Here is a 27899-nt window from a genome sequence, read left to right on the forward strand (position 1 = left end):
ATTAAAATCGTCGCGAATAATAATAATAATAATAATAATATATTATGTATACGCCATCATGAATTTTTATGCTATAATATAATAATATTAAAATAAATAATACAATTATTATGTAGGATCAGTACAAATAGTTTTTGGGCTCTTCGGTGGGCTGTCCGCAAACGCCGTGGTACTGTTTGCTGACCAGCGATCGGGACCGGCAGTTCTCCATTTCCAAGAAACAGTCGTTGCTGTAAGTCTTCAGGTCGGTGCCGCAAATCGGGTCGTACAGAGTCGGGCACACCCGCTGGCATCCTTTGAACTGGAATCCTGTCAGACACCTCTTCATGGGCACCACGTACACGTGTTTTCTACGAATAGATAAATATTAAATAAATTGACATAAAAAGGTATCATCAGGACTCTGAAGTCTCTGGACTCGTACCGTTGGGAATTATGTTTTTAAATCATCAGAGAAGTCCAACAATTAATTCCAAGCCGCCCAGCCAAATCCTAAAACAACTTTTCAGTGCGCATTTTCACTCTTAGTTAATGGCTACCGCCGTCAATTTTAGCTCAAAAGACCTTAGTTTTGATAAAATTTAAGTTAGTTTACGTTGTCCGGTTTTTATTCTGAGAAAATATTTGAACTCGACAGAAAATTGTCTACAGATCGCACGGAACACTTTGTAAAAATTAAATTTTATATTTATTTCGATGGCATTGAATTTCATTTAAACTATAATCATTTACAACTAACACGTCATAGATCTCAGGCGGCTAAAATGAGATTAGAAATGTCTAAATGTTGCCCCTTAAATAATAGTGACAAGGCCCCTTATAATAAGTTTTCTCAATTTCCAAACATTTGGTTCAAGTCCGGTAAACCCTTTGCTATCGTAACGGCAGCATACCCCTAGCCCAAAGTGTACACTCACCCACAGTTTTCGCGTTTCATTTCGCATTCGTTCTTGTACAGCTTGTTGTCAGATCCGCACACAAATTCTTTGGTCTTCTCACATTGTTGGTGGCACAGGGCCGTCGTGGGACAGTGGTGCGGCGGAACGGCCACGACTTTTTGCCCGCACGTGTTCATCTTCAAATCGCACTCTGACCTGTTGACGGTAAATTGTCATATCATTACCAAATAGGTAGTCAGTAAAGTGAAGTATAATATATTAATAATATTGGTTTATATGCGTAGGGGTAGATTGTTGTTTTATGTGCTAAATATAAGTTATGCTTCTTTAATTTAGTACCTAAAAATAATAATTCAACGCGTTAGAAAACGTTTCTGAACAGAACTCTCTAAAAACTGCACTTTTATATTACTCGTTAACATTTCTAAACGTCTTATTCAACGTTTTTCATTGCTGTAAAAACTGTGATTTACAAAAACGTAAAAATTGATACAAATTGGTATATAAATCGATATAATCCACTGCAGCACCCGTAATGTAATTACATATTCATTTAATTATTACTTGTACCCGCAGTTTGTCCGTATACCCATCTAAATTCGTGTTCAGCGTACATCGTAATGTATTATTATGTACTTAATTCGTATGCGGTATTGGCATTAGGTACTAACTATAACAGTGAATACTGACCTGTAAACGTTGCCGTCGGACGCGCACACAGGTTCTTCTCGTTCGTTTTCACAGCTCTGCGGGCACTTTTCAGTGGACAGCAGCGACGAGCACTTGCCCAAGTGTGCCATTTGTATTCCTCTCCTGAAACGACACAGCGCGACGAATTTTAGTGACAATAATAACGTTTACAGAGAGTGTCACACATATTTTGTTACTTAAAAAAATCGGTATCGATATACATACTTGCAATTGAACCGATCGGTATACCTACCCATTGGTTATAAATATACTACCTATAGTATTACTGAATACACCTACCTATTATACCTAATATTATTTAAACATTTTAATAACTTCTAGGTTTTTTTTTTTAAAGTCTTAAACTATATAAACGTATAATATTTTTAAGCATACCACCCAGTGTCTCACCCACGGTTGATACGCACGCATTATATATTAATTTATTATTCAGTAACGTGCAACTACACGGGTTGTCGGATTCTATCAATGTGTATTATATCGAGGGCTCAATCGATAGAGTCACACATCGTGTGTTGAGCGACGACTATTACGTATATTATTATCGTTTATTATTATGTCTGTAGAACTTTTCTGTAAAATGTTTTTTACACTTTTAAAACTCGTACAGTATAGAAAATCTCATGAGTGATGTACGTAATAAAATAAAGGTAAGTGCCGTTTTTTTTTTTGCCTGGGAGCAATATAACTTTTATTTTTTGCGCTTGAATTCCTTTTAAATCACACCTACATAATGTAATCTGCGTTTAATGATGCATATAAGTAATCTGTGTGGTGTAACATGTATAGGTAGTAGGTACGTACAAACAAGTGGCTTGTTCCAATTGGCATTGATTTTTGTAATTCTGAGCGTCGTTTCCACAGATTGGATCCACATCATCCGGACACTGGCCTTTGTTGCACTTGTTGATTCTGGATCTACACTTTTCCAAATCCACCTTAGTCACCTTCTTCTTGGTCTGTTGTCTGTTGAACAAAAATAAGTAACGAGAAACGTTGAGCCATCTATAAGTATACCGAAAAAACCTCGAACTCCTAACCTAACCTAACCCAACTTAATTTCGCTCATTGATATAATGTGAATTAGATTAAGTATTATTATAGAGGAGTCACATGGTCAGGTCAGGTCACATTATTCGTTTTATTCCGTTCTCACCCGCAATTGAGCATTTTCATTTCGCACTCGCTACGGTACACGTTGCCATCAGAGCCGCACGTCAGTCGGTCCTTCTCTTTGTCGCAATTCACCGGACACGCGTTCGCTGAACCCACCCGGTTGCGTTCTTGGCTTAGACAGAACGCCATGGGCACCTCGAATACGTGCTTGCCACAGTTTTTGGACTTCATCCGACACGCGTTGCTGTAGATGTTGCCATCCGACCCGCAAGTGGGCTTTGACACCCTCCAACACGATTCCCGGCAGTGTCTGGTCGTCTGACAGTGTTTCTTGGATGTCCTCACCACCCCTTGTCTGTCACAAAAATAATGATTATATTTTAGTGTTCACATACGATGTTATTATATTATATACATATCCCGGTTACTCTCTATTATCATTTAATAATGCATTTCTTCAAATTTTGATTTTTGAAATTTGTAGGTGAGTTTATCTATCTATAATGGCCACAGGTTATAGATGTGTTAACTAGTTTAGGAAAAGCTTAATTGGGAAACCATAGTATCTAAGTTTTTAGAATATAGGATATCCCTTCAAATATTATTCAAACTCATAAAATATTACTGATAGCCGATAGGCAATACTCCTGAATTAATGGATGCAACGGTGAATAATGCATACCTAATTGTTAAAATGTCTGCTATATAACAGATCCCGCTGTACTTAAACTTTTGAGATCAATTTATTCAGTTACTACACTATCGTTCGATTTCCAATTTAGATGTTCCAAAGTTTAAGGAAACCCACGCTTAAAAATATACAGTATTAAAGAGAGGTTATCGTTTGAAGAAAAAACAGTTTGCATCGACACAGAACACTCTTTTAATGGGATAAAAATCTAAATACTGTAAAATATGGCTTTAATAATTAAGTGGGTACTTATTGTACTTAAAAATTAAAAAAATTCTTGATTTTAATGAATGCATTAATATAGAGAGCGTGTTCGATGAATCACCCTGTTCCGGTATATATAACCATATATCGTACATATACCACCAGGTCCATAGTATATTATGCTATTAATTATTGTGTGCAACGTATTGCAGACCCTTACCCGCAAGTGAACAGTTTCATCTGACAAGTGTTCCTGTAAACGTTCCCGTCGGATCCGCAAATAGGTCCGTCCATAGGCGCCTGGTCACAGTTTACCGGACAGTTTTCCCTGTGGGCTGATATGTTGTTGCATGGTCCCAAGTGTGACATCGACGTGCCAACCCTGAACGGACATGAAAGTGTTACAGATTGCCCAAGATTATAATTTATTATATTTACATCATAAAACAAATCATAAATTGTAAGATTCGGTATTACAAAGTTATGTTTTATTTCAATTATATTAAATTATTATACTACCCTGATATAGTGTATATTTATGTAAATATTATATCAGTGACGCATCCAGGAGGGGATACGGGGTTGGTAATCCCCGCGGAAGATTGTTAAATGATAAAAAAAAAAAATAATTAATAGCATATAATTTTCTCATACAATTTGTCAACAGTTAATTTTCAACTCCCCTCCCCCTCCACCAAAAAAAAAATACTGTACACACCACTGTAAACGCATACATTATTATGCCAGTAAGGTTAGTATGTATCGGTGTTCATACCGTTTTCTTCTTTCGCTTTAACACAAATCATTGTTATTTAAAAAAAAAAATATTTTAATTCTTTTTCATCCCCCACGCAAGTGAACACCACTGCTCTGCGTTCTATGCATTCGCAGACAGGCGTCGGTTATTATATTTAATATACACGGTGTACTGACCTACATATTTCCACTTGCATCATACATCTGTTTAGGTACGTCCGGCCGTCGGTACCACACACCGCGTCCTGTTCTTTGCCACAACGATGTTCGCAATTCGATCCATACGCCCGCAGACACTGCGTTGAACTCTCCGCCACTGCTATGCCTGCCAGTGCACAAGCGATAAAGGAGAAAAAAAAGAGGGCGATAGGTATGAGTATAATTTTAGTATCGGAAACTTTATTACAACGAAAAAATGGTATATTAAAATCATCGAACGTATAATAACAGAAATAATTTTAAGTGGTATTAACCATATATATTGGTAACAATAATATTAATTATTATATCGTTATTTTTCACCTTTTCCGCAAGTCTTCTTTTTCAGTTCGCACTCGTTCGGATAAATTATGCCGTCCGAACCGCAAACCGGTTCTTCGGAACTTCCCTGCGGACATATCCTTGGACACGCGGAATCCCTGGCTCCGGATGCGCCTGCAGTAACAACAATTGATTTCATTAATTATGGGTACCACAATAATAACATATAATAATAACGAACAGATTTCTACACTGCTTCATCTACAGATTTCTATCAGATTTCTACACTGCTATTAATTCTGAATAAAACGAACACAAAATAATTTAAGCTCGTCCGCTATGCTTAGAGTTGGAAATTTGTCCACGGATATAACAATTTCAAACTATATTTAGATAATAGTATACCCCGAAATACCAAAGATATAATTAATATTATTATCTGGGTATATATCCGTGTCCATTTTCCAACCGAGAAAATGGTAAAACGAGATTAGTTTGATGACACGAGTTCTTCGACTGTTGGGGGCACAGTATGCCTATTTAGAAGTCTGTGTAATAATATAATAATATAATCTCAACAATTGATTCAGTTTCAATACACGTAATATAAATGGACGTACAATTATCGGCACGTGACACACTTCTCCAGTTCTCCGCATGTCATGACATGTTATAATTAGAGACCGGAATTATATGCACTAAAAATGTGGCAAATAAGATGCAAATATGCAAAAGCAAAAGGGTCAAAATATGCATTAATATGCACAAATAATTGAGAAATATGCTCAAATATGCATATATATATGCATTATATAACTCCAAACAACTACAAACATTATAATTTATAAGTTATAACATATAACAATATATAACAAAATTAGGATTATAACTTATAATACTTGAAACGTATATTATTATACTTATTAATTTAAAAAAAAACGCTTTCGTCCGTCACCGCTTCCGCTCTGCAGCGTATAGACGATTGCAAAGATCTTTGACCGAAGCAACGAATATGGTCTGCGGTAAATCTAATATTTCACAGGTACCTACGTATGATATTATGCGATAAGTACTGTTCGCGTTCGGTGACTTGCCATCGTGCGGGTAAACGTCATTCGTCAAGGATGTATTGCTAAACGGTATGTGTCCATAATTTCTATACGTCCAATCGTACCTAAAGAAGTTTTTTTTTATGCACTCACGATGCGCGTGTTGCACATGTCGTTACACATGCAGCAAAGTGAAGTCTAAAAAGTTCGCGAAGTACATTAAAAAGTTGTCTACGTTCTGTATGGGCTCAGTCGGGACAGTGTAGCATTTTCTAGTGTTTTTCGACCTCTATACGTAATATGAGTGTATCCAGTATGTACAATGTACATACCTATTCCTATGTAACTACCACATAAATTTAAGTTCAATGTTTCATAATACAATACGGAACCGCAATAACTCGAAAGTCGAATTTTCGATAATATGAAGGAATATCTGGGCCCCCTAGCTGTATTCTTTCAATACGTACATTGGTACATTCAATTTTTCTGTAACTCGAATTTTCGATAAATAACATTTTCTTTCCCTGATCGATTTGAGTTATCGATGTTCCGCTGTGTATATTAGGTGCATATAATATTATCCCTAACAACAATATATTGTCCAACCCCGTACCATTTTATATAGGTCACAAATACGCTCCCCCCCCCCCCAAATACACACCTAAACAGGTAAAAACATGCAATCACATATGCCAACTGTATTATTGTTCTGCCATTATTCGCTCTTAAACTCGTTATAATACCTATTATTGTCTTAAAAATCGTTACAAGACAGTTATATTGACATTCTAATCGAACACTGATTAACAGTGATGGTATCCACGCCGAAAGGTCCTATCGAAACACCAGCCAATCCCTAACACGCCTAAAATAATATGTTCACAATAGTCGTCTAAAATATACCAACTGCGCATAAATGCGCCTCAGCGTGAGCATAGGTACTCGGTGTATATTTTATTTCCAGAGAGATTCAATCAAACCGCGCGTCTTCGAGAGTGTGACGGTACCTACATATTTTATAGGAAAGTGCAATAATTTGCGCGTCGTGTCGATATAATATAGGTCCGAGTATCTAACGCAGAACGTTGTCGTGTTTCACTTAAAAAAATATTTAAATGCGGATTAGATTTCGTCGGTGTGTGTCACGCTTCTCGCGTGCCGTGATTTACTGTGTCGTTTTTTTATTGCGCGCCGCATTTGCAGTCGTTCGCACAGAGGTATACAAACGCTCAGTCACGTCAATTAATCCCCCCACCCCCTCCCCCACTTTACCTCGCCCCGTCGTCCCTATAAAAATATACGAATGTAATATTATTGTTATGTATGAATAACGACCGTGATTTCCGATCGATCACGATCGTTGATCTCGGCTGTTGTTTTTTCACGGTGCCGTCCGTACATAGGTATATATAACACAACATTATCATTATAATAATATTTCTGCTGGTTAATGTACTGTGATAGGTAGGTACATCGTATAATATTATTACGTGCAATCACTGGTCCTGTGGTTATATTTTACTAGTCGCTCGTGTGCAATATATATATATACACACGTTGACAGGAACCTATAATGGATCCAAACATAAGCATTTGTCTTACTCAGTGGCGGATCAAGGTTGTTTCCTCTATCATATTATAATAATATATTAAGACGCGACGTACGCACCTATAATAAATGATAGTTTTTCCGTGTAAATACTTCGCCCTCCATACCCTTTCCCAATCAAATGACGTCCTAAAAATGTACTCAAAGCTATCTTATAACAATTAAATAATAGAAAATCTAAACTATTCTGAATTACAATGAAAAAAACAATATTCGATTTATTTTCCCGCCGCTCTATATATTTGGCATAGTACAGCCTATAACTTTAAACGCTTAGTCTATATGTATATCTAATTTAATTGTTGAGCACTGAAAGCTAAATACATTTAAAAAAAAAAAACTTTAAGCGCAGTAGAATAATTGATAATAGTATGATACATATTATCTTCAAGAGACGCCTAATATTTTTAACTTTACGTACTCTAAAAGTCTAAAATAAATGTTATCTTAAAATGCCGATATCGTATACTTATAAGAACTGAAAGTTAAACAATTTATACTCAATTGAATATATTTGATTTCTTTGGTCACTCCATCATCAAAATATAATGATATTTTATATTTTTATAATAAATGAGGGTATACGTTTTTTTCTTTATAACCATAGTTCTTAATCAATGCATTTTTATTTGTGGCGTCATTTTCTTTTACCAGTTTCGAAAAAATCGACATTTAACCTCATTTTAGCCATTTTCAAGTGTCTTTTTTATAGAACTAAGAACATACAATATACGTATTCGATATAAATGTATTGCGATAGTTGAATAATAAATAACATACTCGTATCATTTTAATATTATACTACAGTGGTGTTACTATACAGTTTGAATTAAACTGATCGATGCATCGATGCATGTCATTTCCATCGTTCCGGGTTGATGCTCTTGAATCTGCATTTCATTACTTGTGTTATTTTTTATTTCGATGTACTTAAGAAATTAATATGAAAACTATAATTTACAAAAAAAAAAACATAAAGAATAAAAATATAAATTTTAACAATAAGAAATCGCGTGTAGTAGGATATATATATATTTTTTTTATCAAAGTTGAAATCTCGGTAACAGGTAGTCCATTGGCAAGGATATATTTTATTATATTTGCACACAATAATACCCACATGATTTTATTATTTTATGGTCGATGGGGAATTGTGAGGTAGGTATACCTATAAAGCTGAACTGTTGAATGACACGCGTGTTGAATATCCCAGAAAAAATCATCTAAAGTAAAACCGTCAACTAATAATGTTTTTAATCCTCTGTTTCGCCGGGAGTATTTGCTATTTCTCGTGCACGACTATACGTGTATTCGGATTATATATGATAAGGACGACTTCGTTTTGATCTGACTCTGCAATTTCGAGTGAATATTGCGCATAAGCTCTACGGCAACTCTCAAGTCGGGTTATAATATTATGTAAAGTGTATGTACGTTATATTGATGTACACACTTACACGGTACGTAAAACGAGTTTCCGTCGGAAAACACTCGATACGATGTGTATACAATAAAGTTACTGCAGGATATCGGTCAAAATATACTTACAAGCACTTACAGTCGTAATGGATATTACATGGTAATTCCTATCTATGCCCATCGAATATTATTTGACATTCATCCGCGATGTAATATAAAATATTTAATTTTAAATAGCAGGGGGGGTATTTGGGGGCTTCTCCCCTCAAACACTATCTAATTTTTTTTAAAGATTATTCGACATTACTATAGCAGAGCTTCAGCCCCCTCCCCAAATGTCGAACTCTATTTATACGCTTATTCTAACGATGGGCATTGATTGGTATCCAGATGTCTGTAACACTTCTATTTCAACCTTTTTTTTTTCATTCCCACTGATATAGCGATATAGTGTTCCGGATATGAATAAGATAAAATGGCAGTGAGACGCGTGTTTGCAAAAAGTTTTTCCTGGTAGTACATGTTCAATATGCATTAGGTATTGCAACCGGAATTGCGTGTATATACTATATTTTATGCTATGCGTAGGTATACACATGATTTTTTTTTTTATTAAAAAAGTGCACATTATTTACAATAAGTATAGTATACATGATAACGTTTTGTTACCTATACGTCGAAAAATGTCTAGTTTAGCGTATCGTGTGCTGCACATAGCTAAACGATGATGAAATAGTTTATGCCAGTAATAAACAAAACAATGCTCCGTATTGTCGAATGAACATTTTTTATCTCGCGGGAAAGTTTAAGTTGCATTTATCACTCGGGTACAAGTTGTGCCGCCGTACAACATATGTATATATAGTATAACCGTAATTATTAGTCTTCACACGCCGCCGTTACATTTCTACATGTACTTTACGTTTCTGCAGCGCCCACGTTCAGGTTACAATATATGAAAGCGCTCTTTTACTTATACAATTTTCTTCAGACGGCACTATGATTCCGGACCGCAGGCACCTGTTTTCCACGAATACGACGGTCGCCGGAACGATGTACGACGGCCGGATGAGGGGGAGGGGGTGTGTGTAGAATCCACACCTCCACGGGACCCCGTCCCTCGAAAATGCCCACGCAGGTACTCGTGGAAAAATCGCTCGCAGACCGGAACTACCGCCGCAGAGTGCTCCGGGTTCGTCCGCGTCATCATTTTATTGTGTACATATTATTGGGTACTGCAGCGACAGTGCGGCCGACGGTGGAACACGCGCGCGCACGTTACTTTCTATTGCCGTCTGGCCAGCCGGGTCTGCTGGAGGGTCACTAGCCTCGTTCTTTGTTATAACCGCGCGATTACAATAGAAATAGAAATGTGACCGTCGCATTACGGCTCCAGATGTCGTGGATGACCTACTGACCAGAACGTAAAAAATACACAAACACACACACACACACACACACACACACACACACACACACACACACTATATCACAGACACGCACACCGCGAACTTATTTAAATTAGTCTTACCAGTTATATTTGTACGCTCATCGTTTCCACGTATAAGCCGTTAATAATAATAATGCGTATATTACAATTACGTACATATACTTACGATAATAATATATGATATAATATTACCCACCTACCCACCCGAGCGTATATCCATATTTACCGTGCGGAGTCCCGTGTAGGATGATATGGCAGTATACCTACCGCGTGTATTTCGATCCCGGAAATCCGTTCCGAAAAAATAAAATTCGATTTAATCGTGCGTGTCCCGGTATAGATTATACCTAGTTCGAAAAGCTCTAACGTGTGCCAACTATATAACTGCAGCAACAGCAAAACTGGTTTTTTACGTTTCGCGTAAGTAAAAAGTAATAATATATTATGTAGTACATATATGTGTATATTAGAATAAAATACAGATGTTTGAAAAACACGTAGTTCTGTCTCGAGCACATAGAAATGCAATGTTTCTTGTAATATTTCGACGAAATGTTTAGCCTCACGGTGTTGTGTGTATTTTCAAATCTATAAAATTGGTTCAAATAATGTCTACAGTAATGTCTATTAAAACCTCATTTAACGAGTATATTAAATGCTTGGTGAAGTGTTTAATTTTGCTTTTTTGAAATTTGATTAATGTTCTATTTAAAGTTCTATTATTGTTTATTGGGATGTCATTATGTCAATATGTTTATATTCATTCTCAAATTGTGTTATTTTTCTAATTATTATACAGTTATGCTGTTTGCGGACGAACTGTCTGCGGGCAAACACAATGTCTCAATCACTAGAATATAATATTATCATTTATATTATACATTATATCACCGAATAGTACCTTCCGACTGCTATCTATATGTATCATTGTGCATTTGTACAGACGCAACTAATATACAATATGTGTGTATGATGTAAAATGATGTACTCATTTGAAAATGCATCTGCTGCTCTGTGGCTGATTCGTTCAAGAGCTAATAAAGTGGAATAGATTTGTGCTAACTCATTAAAAAAAAAAATTCTAAAACAATTATTATTATTCAAGCCGATCGTTTCACTACTGTTCTAAAACTCTACATATTGTATTTTTTTTTATCGATTTCGAAAGTAAATAGATAAAAACGGTACCTATTTATTATGCACTTATTGATAATACTTATCAGGCCACGCGATGTAGAATATAACAATTAATAAGTCTTGGAAACCACGCCTCCCAACATCACAAAGTTTTATGAAATATTTGACACGATTTTAACGAGGAGATAGTCATACTGATCGAGTAGTACAATTATTATCCCATGTCAAATTTAATGACTTATCGGTATTGTAGTTAACCGCTAAAACCACCGTCAACAGCTTAAAATATTTTTACGGTTTAACTAACGAGGACAGCAAATAATGGTCAAAGATGTGTATTAAGTTTGTACTGTTTTAAATTAATATAATTGATCGTATCCTACACGCAGGCATATTTAATAAGACATATTTGATATTACATTGTTTTAGGATGCACGGTTACCGGTGTTCCATTATAACGGTATATTATATATACGACGTCTAGTCGCACATATTAACCAAATGCTACCATGTACCAAGTATCGACTGTAAAGTGTAAAGTGAGACTACGAGTGATGCGCAATGGCACTCTATGCACAATACGCAATGTGCATATTACCCTGTCACTATTTATAATTTATAATTTTATATAAAATTTATAATATATGCAACCATATACAGGGCGACATACTGCAGAGATGGTAAGATATCGTTTTTTGTCGCAAGTACGTATTATAATAATAATAATTGCGCCGGGCGAGGACTCGTTTCGGAAACCAGTTGAGTTCCTCCTATTTCCGGATTACGATGTTTTTTCACCGTTATAATAATATGATGGGCACTTGTGAAATCAAAATCGATTTTATTAATTAATCGGCAACAGTGAAGTTGGACTACCGTGCGAAACGATTGCGTTCTACCTAAATACAAGTTTAAACATATTCTATACACTTATTGTTCTGTGTTCGTATAGGTACCTATTTATATTTTATATGCATAATATTATGTAAATTATGTTATTCATTAATCATTGTTTTAAGTGCACACTGTACAGTGGTATACCGTATAAAATAAACAAACGTAGCATATTATACTATTATATTTGTACGTACTGTCTTACTATAGATTTGATAGGCAGTACATTATGAGTGTACACCATTTATATAGACACATGAATGTTTGTTTTTTTTTAACAATTAATTCGCTTCGGAAGCATTCAGGTCAACTCTCTCTCTCTCTTCACATCGGAATTAAAACAGATTAAGTATACCAATATATCAATTATTCTTTTTTACATTAAACTCATCTAAGTTCTCATTGTTTAGCAGAGTCCTACAAGCATAAAATGTTACGCATTCGTGTTTTCTGTGTCACAATTATCGCATCTATGTATAATATGTATGTACCTATTTAATAGCAGTCTATTGTTCTGTGTAAAGTTCTATATTTAGTCTTTTTCTGAACTTTCATCGAATTCGCTTTTTTAAGCATTGTGCAAGTAAACAAGTATTTACATAAAACTACACTTTATATTATGTTGTCTATTGTTTGATTTTTATTTTCCACCGCAATACAGGGTTAGATAGATATATAGCGGTCGAGTGTCTCATAATATGGGTTAAGACGCATATAGTAGTGAGTTTATTTTCTTATGTAACTAAACATTTTTAAACTTAATGGTGTTATTGATGACTACTTTTTCATTACTTAGTATTATTAGTGACAATGACGATGTGAACATGTGATAATAATTATTATGAAAGTAAAACATATATAATATGGAAGTGAAGAATCTATAATATAGGTACCAATATGTATAAGAATATTAAACGTTTGTTGGATAATATTTTTGGGTGTATGAAATTTTCGCAAATTTAGGTTGCTTAAAAATACATGCATTTCTCGTTAGGTACTGCAAAACGGTGTAATTTACTACAATGACTAACTGTAGCTACTGATAATTCCCCATATTTCAATAGGATACTGTTAGACACTGTTCCCTTTCTGTTTTGTTTCATCAACGAGTGATGAGTGGATGCTTATTACAGACACACATCGAATAGTATAAAAATCTATTATATTACCTATTCTTCTTGTTTATGGATGATTATAGTGTAATAATTTTAAAAAGGTAAATCATGTGAACATTTTTAATTATATATATCGTACAATTTACAACATATAAGGTATGGTATATTCTGCTGCAGATTTGGATTTTTTTTTTGTGTTTTATCTCACATACTACATTAAACTGGTTCAGTAATATAATCTATTTTTTTTTTTTTTAATAATTATTGTTTTTCACGATGAGAATAAGCTTCATATTGGTAATGCACATAATAATATAAGTATCGTGTAAAATAATAATATTGTTCCAGGAACCTAAAGATGAAAAAAAATGAAAGATGCAATATTATAAAATGTATGAAACACCGACATTGCAAACCATTGTGTGTCTGCTATAAAACTACTGCTACTATTAATAATAATAATGATAATGGTCTCTAATGACTACTGTAATTCAAAGAACAAGTTAAACTGTCGTTCTAGACTCTTCAGTGTGCACATTATATTATGTATTATATTATTAGGTATGTATTTTTTTATGTTATATTAGATCCTTTTGTCTGGCAGAATCATCATTGTCTTTGATCTCTACCATTATACCTACCTATCTACCACTATTATACATATAGTGACCATTATATCTCGATATGTTACTATTTAATGGAGATAGTCATTAGACATTTCGTATCTAATAAAATGTTCTACCTACACTAACGAAATGATATCTTGCTGTATATAGTAGGTACCCACCTATATATTTATTATATATTTTACTTTATGCATTAAACATATACCATTTTAGATTCAAAATTAAGGTATAACAATGAAATTGAAAATTCGTACAGTATGTTCATTTTGAAAATAGAATTTTAAATGAAATACGTATTACAAGCACAAATGTATGTCAATAAGTGATAATACTGTTGTATGATTTTGAAAGATATTGAAGATATCGGAGTATCGGACTATTGTGTACCAATGTCTCCCATAAAATACGTCATGTTTGTAGTGTTTAATTTATAACATTAAATTGATAACCGGCCGATGCTTATAATACAATTATTATTAATAGAATAGGTAGGCATTCTACACATAATAATTTTGTTTCAGGCTGTTTAAGAGAGTAACGCAAACGAGCACATCAAATAAATTATATTCCGCTTTTTATTTATCTCGTTGTGACCATAAACTATGATGTAATTACAAAGAGATGATTTTAAACGGCTTCTTAGACAAGAAGATTTTACGTCACGCACCTACTTAAAAAATTGGTATAAAATCAAAAATCCAATTAAGAAAGCGAACTGCCTAGTTCGTAAACATAATCGCCAGAGATACGCATTAAAAAGATTTTCTAAAACTCACGGTATCGTATATAAATAATATTGACAAAAAAATAGTAATAATCTATCCAACCTAACAGTATTTCCAGCCAGATTCCCGGTCGAAACTGTGCGGCGTCTAATTTACGGGCGAGAGACGTCGTTTGTGGTTTTATTTAATTATTTTTTAAATCATTTTTATTTCTATCTGTAAAACGATTCATTTTACGGTTATATTATTTTATGTATTACCATATAAGTATACACAAGTATAATGTTAAAAATGTTGTTTGCTCGCTAAAATAATAATTTCCTTTACCTAAACCTATTATAGGGTACTTATATAAAGTAGGAATAGACTTACTCAATTATATACGGCACGTTTTTGACCCAAAATCTGATTGAAAATGTGCATACGGTGCACTGATTTTTTATTACTTTTCGCCGTTGCTCTAACGACGGATGACGATTAACACGGTTATTAGTTTAACTGGCGAAAAACATAATATCATAATTCATAATAATGTGTAATCATATAATATACGGTTACGGAACGTGCTCGGGTACCTATAGGTATACAACACATTATTAGGTTATAACATCTTCAATGAATCGTTCTATAGATCAAAAATATAATAATAAAGAAAAAACTGAGCACGCGTTCTGTGAGTGTATAAGCTTCTCGTATAAACGAATTAATAAAAAACTGTGAAAATAGCAGGATGAATTTTTATCAGTATGTATTATTGTATTCACAATATATCGATAAATGATAATGTGTGATGGAAGTTTATTATTTTATGCGTTGCAGCGTAGATATAATTGTTGTATACAAATACAGCCATTCAGGATAATATAATCTATATTCCATATAGATCCTTTGTAGGCGTATATCATAAGGACTATAAGAACTCTTGTCAGCAACAGGGCATTGTTCTCAGCCCCCTTTTTGACGCTACAATAATTATTATATTAACTATAGTCTCAGAATCGGTCCTAAGTAGAGAATAATCATATAATCCTCTCCAGCACAAATTTGCAAATACATTTGACAATCAATCCATAATAGTCACGGGAGAGCGAGGGGGGGGGGGGAGTTACACATCTCAAAACATTTGAAGCTGTTATTATAAGCTGCAGCCATCTTCGACTTTCAATCAATTATTAGGTGTAGACATTGAAGTAATTGCTTAAAAAAATACCAAATAATCCAATTAAAATAATCAGTAAGGACCCAAGTATTAAGAACTAAGGTGGTTAATAACCAAATGTTGTCTATGATGATATGGCTGAAAAAAATAGACTGCTGTCAGTGAAATTGAGATGTAAGTATTATAAAGTAGGTACATAATAATATAATATATTATATTTCACATTACACATAATTCCTAGTAAAAGAAATTGTGTTGGAGTGTTTTTTTCCATGTAGTCCATTACGCCACAATCTCATATCATTGTATATTTGACTACACGCAAAATAATTGTCTCGACATCGCAAACTACTACAGTATAACGGTCAACTGCTGCACCTCAAATTATTATACCCCGGTCGTGACTCAACCACACTGACCGGAAAATATTTTCTACACACTGTACACGGTGTCGTGTATAAACTCGCATTCGCTAAGACTTCCCCACGTGGTGGCTAAATCCGTTGAGGGGCAGTTACATGTGATATACGAAAAATTAGGTTAGGTTGACGGTTGACCGAATTGACAAATCGAGTTGAGCCGTTTTCTCGCCATAACGACTCCGGGAGTTCACGAGGCCGATCGAGTAATAATATGTAAGTATTACCACTTCCCAAGATATGCGAAATCAAAAAGGAATTAAGTGCTCTGGCGGACTGCAGCTGTAAGTGTCAACTGTATCTCATCATTGATTAAGTCACTGTAATGTGTGTGTGTGTTAAATTTGAAATCAATGATGAATCATTACACACAATGTATGAAAAAGGATTTTTTATATTACTACTGTAGTAACTTATTTCACTATTTGTTTAAAGGACAGGTTGAGTTCATTTTTACATTTATTATATTATATTTATTATTTACCTATGTATCATACAATAATATTATTCGCTTTTGATCATTCAATACTGTAGACTTATCGCGTAGAACGGTGGAAATACTAAATATACTGAATAGGTTCGTGGTATTAATGGTAATAGCATAAAACTAATCTAAATATTTTTAAAATGTAATTGTGTACCTTTATAGCATAATATAATAATGTACGTAAAAGCTTCAAGTCTCCGCGAATAATATTTTTGAATTAAAACAAAATAGCCAAAATCGTTCTTTGTCGTTTAAATATCTAATTTCGTCAAAATTTGAACTTCAAATGTATGTAGAAAAAAAGTCGTGCCTATAAATCATTATTAATATTTTTAAATAATTGCAGTTATAATAACAAGTTATGATTAACCTTATATTAAATTGTCAAGCTTTTTAACAAGGAAACATTTTTTTATCGATATATTTTATGGAAAAAAGAAACTAAAAGTCTATAAATAACTCGAAAGGCTAAAAAATTATACCACTCATATAAAATGCTAGAATATACGTTTGGTGATGGTTATTTATTTATAAGTTACAACAAAATGAAAAAAATCAATTTGATCAAAAACTGGTTTGCCCAAAAATGTCTGTACACATAGTTCCTCCCTAATAATTTGTATTACTGTTTTTCTCAATTATTTAGAAAATAACTGGAAATTGTTTACTTTTGACCCCTATTTTTCGGCAGTGGCGCGTGTGATTTGATTAACATTTGGTTGGTATCGAAGAAAATTAAATTTAATACACATACGGATATAGTAACTGTTGCGGTATGATATTATTAGTCGGAGAAGAAGACGCACACGGAAGCTCGCAACTGTACTTTAATAGTAATTGTATATGATTTATGGGATACGTCCGGGGGCCGAGTTTGAAATTTTACTCTACAAAACGTACCGAAAATACACACAATTATTGGTAGAATACCACGGTCAGCGACACCGTTATATTACGTAGGTACATTGTACATAGTCATATTATATGGTAGCTTACGTCTGTTGCGGACCACACGCGAGTGGGCGTCTCAGGCGAGTAGGCATCCGCAATATAGGTACACGAAGTATAATATAATAATATTATACGCCTTTACTTTGCGCCAGACGTTTACGACGGGACAGCGGTATCGGTATATTATAATAACATAACGGTACCCCAACCCGGGTATACGGCGGCGTCCGTCGGAGGTTCAATATAATATACCGCGGTAGTATAAGTAGGTATAATAATATAATTACGCATTTAAGCGCCTTCGCCGTACCTGTGTGGCGAGCAGGCAGTAAATTTTACATTATATTATATTATTGTAATACACGATCATGGAATTCGATCGCAAAACGATTTTAACGGAGGTCGTCGTAAAACAATCACTGCAGCGCGCAGGTATGGCGGTCGCGGTGGAGGCGACGAAGACGACTACATTACAGGTACCTATACCTACTGTTATCGCGGTGGTGAGTGGTGACACAACTCGGCCGAAAGTTCACTGAACCGATCGAGTTCCGATGATATATCGTGCGAAGAGTACTTATAATATTATAATGATGTCGCTGCAGCAGCAGTGAAATACGCTTAACATTATTGTATAATAATGATAATAATAGATAGCGCGCTGCAAGTTATGCTGCAAGGTCGCCGGTTTCGCCGCAACGATCGATCGCCCCGTCGACCACGGAAATCGAGGGAAATAACAAATAAGGTACAACAAATCGTATCGAAACGGTTTCGAGTCTGCGGTGGCGAGCATACTTATAAATGTACCTACTTTAAGTCGGTGGTCGTCCGTCGTGATCGCATCCGCGGCATATACACTTAAGTACGGTATGTATAATATTGTAATTTATATATTATATTATAGGTATATGTATCATAATGACAAGGCCGAGAACCAGTTTTCGTATAAGGGGCCATCGGCGATCTCCGTGTGCTCGTATATATATATATAATATATGCAACAGATAAATATAATCGGTGTGGCGTGTTGTGGAAAATTGGATATGGCATCGGGAAAGGATGTGTGAAAAAAATTGAAAAAATCGAAATCGGTCCTTCCAGATGTGCGAGCGTCCGCACTTGCTCTTCTGACCGCACTAATAATAATATAATGTGCAATGCGGTTTCGCAGTTTCGACGACCGTACACGCGTTCCGTGGTCCGAATTCTCTCGCTCCGTCGTCAATAATTTTGGTGTCGTATTTTTTATTTCTTACATTGTTTTTCTTGTATTCCTGTGCACGTTATTCACTCTATTATTATTAATATTACGTGTCTTGAACGTACACATTTAATATGACGTGTATAATGCTTATTGATCCCTCAGACGATTTAGATTACGCATAGGGCATAGCGATCGAGTTGAACGACGTGCGAATAAGTGTCACGCGGTGCATTGCATTGCATGCCTCTTGTCGACCGATGTTCAATAATATATTATATTATATTACATGAATCTGCAGTAGCGAGTTGTCAGACCCCCCAGGGATGTCCCTAGACTCATTCGTATGATGAAGACAGGGAGGGGGGAGTTAAAGGTTCAAACTCAGTTTTTGCATATTATTATAGTTAAACATTTCTTATTATAAAATATAAGTTTATTTTTATAGGTACTTATGTACTCTATATCATTATTAAATATTAATATTAGAATAATTTGATTAAGTAGTCTTTTTGAGAAATTCGTGCTGAAGCAAGTTAGTTGAGTGTCTTACAATTAATTAAAATTTACAATTTTTTTCTAAAATGCTTATAACTTATTTTAAAACTAAAATATCAAGAAAATCTTAGAATTGGCCTCAAATAATATTCTGACCTTCAAATTTTATAAAGAGTTAAATTACTCCAACAATAAAAATAACAGAGTAAAATTTCATCTAAATTCGACAATCTCAACTACACATTAATTCAACAAAATGTAATATACTAATATACATCTATTAAATACTACAAGACAATTTTAAACCCCCCTTGAATACATCCATGTTGTACCGCAATATCACGTATCTTCATTATTTTTCCTTAATACTTCGGAATAACATTAAAATTATATATTATAAAATTTGTTTAATCGCTGTAAAGATCCTTTTATCCGAGGCAAAAAAGTTGAATTATTATTATTTATTTCTCTGAAACTAATATCAATTCAATTGTTGTCTCTACTGTATACCTTGTAATTTTCAGTTACGTAATATTGCATTAATGACAGTCTCAATTATTAACAGAGGAATTTTTTATAGAACAGAACAGAAACTATTGATCACAGTTAATCGTATCAATATAAACTTTGAGTTTTGTAAAAAATATAATTTTTTCTTATGAATACCGATCAAAAGCTTTTTCGTACAAATCGATAATGATGTGCAGCCTGCATAAAAGAATATTATTGTATTCAACAAAAACTTAAATGTATTTTATTTATTATAGGATCACTATAATATTATGTAGACGGGTGACTATGTAGTATGTGTACTTATTTTAGAGACATCCACTGATCACCGGTCGGCGGTCATCGCGAATTGCTTAGGTGTTTATGATCGCGGTTTTGTCATCGTAATGACTTTGAAGTAATGTTTCGCGTAAATATTATAGTTTGTAGTTTAGTTAATGATTTCTCGACTTCTCAACATCGTCTCGACATCTCCAACGGTCGGATATAAAATGCAACCAGTTTCCTATTAGCCATTATATTATACACCGTTGCATTCCATTATTGGTGTTTCGTGAACCTTTTTCTCTTCCTCTTTGGCTCTTCCCTCACCAACACACCACGCGTCTCAACCGCCGTTTACATGGTATATTTCCCTACGCCCATCCACCGACGGTTTATATAACACGAACTTGTTACGCATACACGTGCAGGCGTATAATATATACTACTACTCGGTTAGCCGCGTGTGGCACTGACATCGACCTTTCGCCCATTATACCTAGGTATGTAATGCATAGTACCTACGTCCGTAGACGATACATAAACGTGTGTCCCTCGTGATGCTTTGTCATTTCAATGGGCGCCGCCTACATGATAATAATAGTAATAATATGTATCTTGTCGGATCTTGTTTGTTAGAGTTATACGGGAAATAAAATAAGATTGCATCTAAAAAATCATTTGACGTATTTAAAACATAACCCCAGTATTATAATATACGTCGCATGCATTTTGTGCGGCGACCGAACAAATGTAAGCTCGTGACAAATCGGACTAGGAACAGAGCAAAATCAGTGAAAATAAAGTATTATTATTATGATTATCATACGGACGTATCTTGTATGTTTAGACGATATTATATTGTGCTTATAGTAGTAGTTAGTTTTGTATAATATTATTATTGCGTGTTTTTTCCATTGTCGCAACTCGAAGTCTGTAATGAAATGTGTATTGACACCTATGTTATACCAATTTATACACCTATGTAGGTGTTTTAATTAAAAAATAAAACCCTATAGTAAAATATAAGCTATACAAGGCGCTGGAGATAAAATTGGAGGTTGTTAATGCGCGTGAATAAAAATATGTATTTACGCATATAAAATAAATATAATATGTGATATATTATTATATAGATGAGTAAGATATAATGTTTCTTGATTTATATATCATGTTATTTATATACCTACATAATGACGATTTTTAATATAATTTTTATGTTTATAAATTATTTATTTAATAATTTAATATACATTTTTATATTTATAGATTTACACCAAATGGCGTTATAGAAAATAACTTAAAATTATTAACAAGGAATTATAACAAGCGTAAATTCAAATATTAACGATAAATTACATAGGAACAACTAAATAAAAACCAAATAACGCAGCTTGGAGGCACTTAAATAAAACAGTTAGGTATAGGACGGATCGGAGATAATATTCTGCATACATCTAAGTAAAGAATCTTCATACACATAATTTGCTCTGTAGGTCGGGATAAAAAATGTATATTTTTATTACCGGTGTAGTAGCACTTCAATTGGTTCAACGTGAATATTTAGTTACATTTTAACGTTTTGATTTTCTTGTCACATAAAATTAAATATCTGATTTCCGTTTTTAGGGACAAATGTTATACTTGAAATCAAATACACGTAACTGTCTATAGTACATTTACATACGTTCCGGTTCAACCAGTATATTAACCGTTAAGTCCTGTTTGGCAAATGTCAAATATTTACCTTTTATAATTACTAATTCAGATATATTGTACAATAAAATGTTGTGACAATGTTCACAGAACAGAACGCGGGTTTCGATAAAACATTTGTAATATTTGTTCTTTATGATGCACACAGAAACACTGAATTCATTTTTTTTCATATAATATAGGTACATTGCATCACCCCGCGGCCTGCCTGAGATGAACAAAGAATATGACGTGATGAAGTATAAATCATAGTTGTGACAGACAGCGATGAAGTTTTTAGCATAAAGATTGTTAAAATTCTTAAAGCTGCAATGTTGGTAAGTATTTATTATTAGATTGGAAAATCTGGTTGAACTGGAAAAACTTGTAGTTTTTTTTCTTTCAAATACAAAAAAAATGAGTTATCCTCATTCCTCATAGACATAGGATTTCTTGAACTCGACTCCCTTAAGATAAATGTTGTAAACTGTTTGATTAATTGGTTGTTGGAAAAAATCTTGCATGCAGTTTACAGATAGGGGAGAAATTAAAAATGAAATATTTGAACGAGCTGGATTACGATATTTTGGGTAAATATTATACTTTTAAACAGGATTAAAAAATTTAATTAAGCTTAAGAACTGTTATTGGAAAATTTGTACGTAATACGAAATCTTCAATATATTTATCTACATAATATATTAAATTGACTTATTTTTATATTATTCAAAAGCTTAAAATAAAGTAAAATAATATGAATATTTTCATTCATACAAACTATTTAAAATTTCAATTTCATCCATTAAAAAACTAAGTCATGTATATTTAATATATTTTATGTCTTATGTGGTACAATTTATTTACAATAATTAGCTTGTAAAAATGTGAAATATACCATAGTTAAAAAGTATGTATTAGGTATCTACAGTGGCTATACCAAATTAGTTTCATTCGATATCTATGAAATAAACAAGTAACTACTATAAAGTGTTGTTGAAATAATTTTTAATTAATATTTTGGTTTTAGTTGTATTGTTAATTAACTTACATCCGTCATTATAAATTATTGCCTAAGCAGTACACTGCAATTTTTGTTTTAAATATATCTCAAATTTTTGAATCTAGATATGTAGACAAAAAAAAAAGCCGAAATAATTTTTGTGATGTGTATCTTATGTTTTTATATTTATTAGTTGCAACAAGCATAATTTTTTTGGCTTATATAATAATAGTACCTTACCAAGAATAATAATTATGTGTTATAAATTATAATCAAAGTTATTATTGATTTTATAAAATATAATTTAAATCAGCCAGTCAAGTTATGAAATAATTAATTATTTAAATGTTTAGTGTGTTGTAATCATGTACACATTTTTATCATATATCAATCATATATCAATGCGGGTACTTTAAAAATGTTGAAAAGAATAGAAATCATAATCATAGATAATTATTTTGTTTTTCATACCCCTGCAGCAGTTAATAATTTATAAACTTAATATAAAACGTCGGTACAGGAAAAAACGTGATATGCAATGCACCAAACTTTTAACAGAAAATTTGATGAATACTCCGGATAGATAATATCAATTAGACGAAATAAATTATGACCTCATCGAATTCACACCTATATACACAATAAAACAAATTTGGATTTTTTGGCAACCCTTCGAATATTCGAATACATTTCTTATGGTTTAAAACGACGTCAGTACAAAAATAACTATGTAGTGCAAAAAAAATAATAAAATTATGCTTACCGTGGTATATTAGACATTGACACAGGCACCAGCAAATGGCAAGGTACTCGGAAAATCCGAGACTCTTCATCGTATCGCAGGCTTTAGATTTTACTCTATCGTCGAGAAACGGAAAACGGTCTGTGCTCGTGCGTAGGTATAAGTACTGTTTCAACAATTGCACATTACACTGTCCCGACGTGTGTATAATATATAATATTCTCTAAATATGTAAATATAAATGCCGGTTTAAAGGTTATAACACGACGGAAACAAAAAAAAAATGTCGATGCGACAAAATGATTGCGATACAACGTCGAGTGTGTTTATTAAATAAGTGTCTCCGGAGGAGTGAATTACTATACTATATACGATTCGCGTGCCGGTCGTCCGCCGCAGAGTGTGAGCACGAGACTGCGCGTGTGTTGCCTATATCGTACGGACTGATAGGTACGACTGATACGATGATGCACCTGGAGCAGGGCCACAACCTACTGACTCCGTTCTAGAAAATACCGGCGGCAATGAACTGGGCAGCAGCACACGAAAAACGTACGAAACGAAAAATGCAAGAGAGGAGAAAGGCGGTAAATGCGGTACAGAGAAAATAATAATAATAATATGGTCGCGTATTGGGCCGGCGCTCGGCTGCCCGCGGTAGGGGAACGCGCTCGGCACGCGAAGATGCAACAGCGGCGGCGGTCTTCATTTCTCTCTCTGCGGCTGCTGCACCAGCCGTCGTCGTCCATTTCTCCTTTTATTTTTTATGGTATTATTATTCGTCTTTCTTCGCGACATTGCAAGTCTTTCCATTATCACGGCCAATGGGTTGTACACACAAACTGCACTTAATGACAAATAGACGAATATACGTATATGCGATATACGAATGGTCGGACGTGCGTCCTTCTCTGCGCCTTCGGTTTCGTGACTTAATGTTTTACACTCGAGAATAATATTAATAAATTATAATCGTTATTGTTGTCGCCGCGTCTGTAGGTCGTTTATGGAAACATGCGCAGTTTTCTTTTCTTAGCAAGTAAAAATGATCGTGTTACTACTTGTAAGCTAAGTACTGAAATTTATATTATACTCTGTCTCGTTTTTTTTGTTAATTATATACTCTCCTAAAATTTGAAATCGGGCTTGACCATTAGGAAGTAGCCTCGTTCGTATATTTACACTTGACTTCATGTTTTGAGTGTATTTCTTCTAAGAATGTTATTATGTTATATGATAACATTGTAGGTACTATGGCAAAAAATATATATCAATACACAGTGTAGTGTTGTTGTGCTCTTTAAAAATGAACTCAGGCAAAATGAAAACATAATACCTCCCCTCAAGCTTTTCATGCGGCCAAAAGCATAAGTTTTTACTTCGTATAGAAAAACAAAAAGTCTAATTTTTTTGTTTTCTGTACCCAAAGAAAAAAATAATCGATGACGCAACTCATAGGTAATCATTTATTATTTGACTATAATTTGATATGAGCCTCGTACGAAGTACCTACTACCTATGCAACTATAATTAAATACAGTGGCGGTCAAATGATTTTGTCATGGAGGAGGATATGGCTGATTTTTTAACATGCACTTTTTAATTATTAAAAATATAATTTACGGTTATTATAAATTAAATATTGAAAAAAAGGTCATGCGGAGATCTATCCCCCACATCTCCGGGTTTGACCACCACTGAATAAAACTATAAATTATACTACCTACTAATTCATTTAATTTTTATAAAAGAGTAATGCTCAATTGTAATTATGAGCTACCAAGTAGAATTTATAGAGAACAGTTGGCTACATATGCAATCATTACTATTTTATAATTTAATTTACAGAACTACAGCCAACAGATTATAGTACCTATTATGGCAAGTTAACATAACATTGAAACAATTATAATAATTAATTAAGCTAAATTAAAGAACAATAAGGCTTTAGTAATGATTTTAAGTATAATAATAATCACTAATTAGTAAAAGTAGGTATTATTTAAGTTTGATTATATTTCTCTGTCTCTTCTTGAATGTATTCATTTTCTTGTATTTTTTCTCATAAGACATATCCTTTCTCTGTATTTGTATGCAGCTCTTTGTAACGATGATGCTGATACCCAAAATTGAAGAACTAACTTTCTGCTATTCTAAATACCTACCTATTGTTCCTACTCAACTATTTTGTAATTCTCGTGTATTATAATTGTAAAAGGTTACCATTGGGATGTCTGTCCGTTCTTATAATACATATGTATATATTATTAAGTACCTAATTATTAACCGACTAATTAAACTATTAAGGTACTTATTAAATTATTAAAAGATTCAATTGAAGTATTAGAAAACAAGTATGTAAGCTGTAAACATTTAAGTTTTTAGTGTTTTTATCAATTATATTAATTTATTTACAGCAAGGAGCATTTTGATCATAATTCGAACTCTGCGGAAGGGCACTTCACAATATTCTGGTATGAATTTCAAATCATAACCGTTCGGCACCTCGCCATATTTCATAAAAAAAAAGTCAAACCACGACCTTACCTAAGTCAAAGGGTTTGGTGTAACTGCCGATCCAGTACCTATTTTTTTTTTTTGATGTCCATCCGGTTTGAGTTGTAGTTTTGTAATTCAATAATGGTTTTGTGATATTTCGATTTTGACAAACAACATTGCCGCGTGTTCACCTGAACACATTAAGTTAATGGATTTAATACCAAAGTGCAAGGCCTCTTTATTTAACTCAAAGACATAGAATTATAAAACTTATTAAGTACATTTTATAGAGCTAAATTAATAATTAGTAACTTTTTAATACCAACAATTAGTTGGATCCTTAACATTGTGTGCTATTGCTATATAACATAAATAAAAGCCTTCAGATGTACATATATCATTATACATTTTTAAAATATTATTTGTATTTTTTCATTTGAACTTAAAATAAGTTTAAAATGTTTAAACATTATATAAGGATACCTAATCTATTAACGTATCAAGGCAGTAGGATTTCGTTTCAACGGGCCAGCCTGACGAATTAAATTAATAACGTATAAACATTGATAGATTGAAACTTTGAAATATACCTACTTAACAAATATGCACTTATGCATATTAATGAACTGATATAGTGATATGAATATACTTATTAGTATTATTAGTTATTGCTATACATTAATAGTCTAATGTGAAAGCTTAGGCCAAATATTCGGGTCAGAGCAAATTTAATTATTAACAGGATCATTATTAAGACTATCTCTTTTGGAAATGATATATACATAGTACATACTTTTAATTTGATAACAAGCTTTCTCTGTCAATAATGTCTAAACAGTGATGATAACCCGGTAAATTATTTTATTGAAATATTTACTAGCACCGATGTTAAGTTAAATTAGAATGTGCGTAAATAATTATAAATACACTTTTATAGCTATGGCTATAATGATATCTTGACAATTTATAATTGTTTGAAATTTGTCCAAATTAAACTGAATAAAATATATAATGTATTATATATATATAATATGTGTGTATGCGTGTGTGTGTGTGTACCGTGGATTAATCCATCTAATGAATAATCCGAATAATCCGGTCCACCACCCGCCGTATATTTACTAAAATTATTATGCAATTTACTATTAAATAACAATAATTTTCTTCATATTATTATGAACTTAAACCATTTGTACTTTAATGTTTCATAACTCTGAAACTCTATACTAAATCACATAAAATCTGAGTATAGAAAAAATGGTCTTTGAAGTATATTTAGAAATATTTCAAAAATCAGAAATGAATACATTTATTAGAAAAGGAAAAATGCGGTGATGCTGCAAAGTGAAACAACCTGTCTATATAATAAATCTAAACATAAAAAGCTAAGAATAATAATATTATAGCCATCAGCCATCACTTTTTAAAAATAGGAAACAAAAGGAGAATAACACGATTTTTTATATAGCTATATATATATATATATATATATATACACACACATATATAGGTTCGCGTAAACCCACGACTTTAGATTCAAAACAAATTCCCACGATTTAAATAGTATGGAAATTATATACTTTCCCTAAT

At 33.3% G+C, this 27899-nt stretch overlaps 1 protein-coding gene across 1 annotated transcript; it reads right to left on the reverse strand.

The window, feature by feature from the left end:
* Positions 1-9: 9 nt before the first annotated feature.
* Positions 10-24320, reverse strand: LOC111036018 (agrin). Its single transcript, XM_022317890.1, has 9 exons — positions 23832-24320; positions 4900-5031; positions 4555-4702; positions 3842-4003; positions 2767-3081; positions 2415-2576; positions 1590-1712; positions 918-1094; positions 10-350 (listed from the first exon to the last, which is right to left on the reverse strand). Exons 1-9 carry the CDS (start codon positions 23899-23901, stop codon positions 119-121), a joined length of 1521 nt encoding a protein of 506 aa, XP_022173582.1. The 5' UTR covers positions 23902-24320; the 3' UTR covers positions 10-118.
* Between the last annotated feature and the right edge of the window lie 3579 nt (positions 24321-27899).

This window comes from Myzus persicae, unplaced genomic scaffold (genome assembly GCF_001856785.1).
Source record: "Myzus persicae strain clone G006 unplaced genomic scaffold, MPER_G0061.0, whole genome shotgun sequence".
NCBI classification, from domain to species: Eukaryota; Metazoa; Arthropoda; class Insecta; order Hemiptera; family Aphididae; genus Myzus; species Myzus persicae.

Excerpts from the sequence above, each read along its gene's own strand:
- LOC111036018 (XM_022317890.1), bottom strand. The coding sequence starts at position 23,901 with ATGAAGAGTCTCGGATTTTCCGAGTACCTTGCCATTTGCTGGTGCCTG. Across the intron at positions 4,703-4,899 it reads AAAGAAGACTTGCGGAAAAG|GCATAGCAGTGGCGGAGAGT; the intron begins GTGAAAAATAAC and ends GTGCACTGGCAG. Across the intron at positions 2,577-2,766 it reads ATGAAAATGCTCAATTGCGG|ACAACAGACCAAGAAGAAGG; the intron begins GTGAGAACGGAA and ends TTTGTTCAACAG.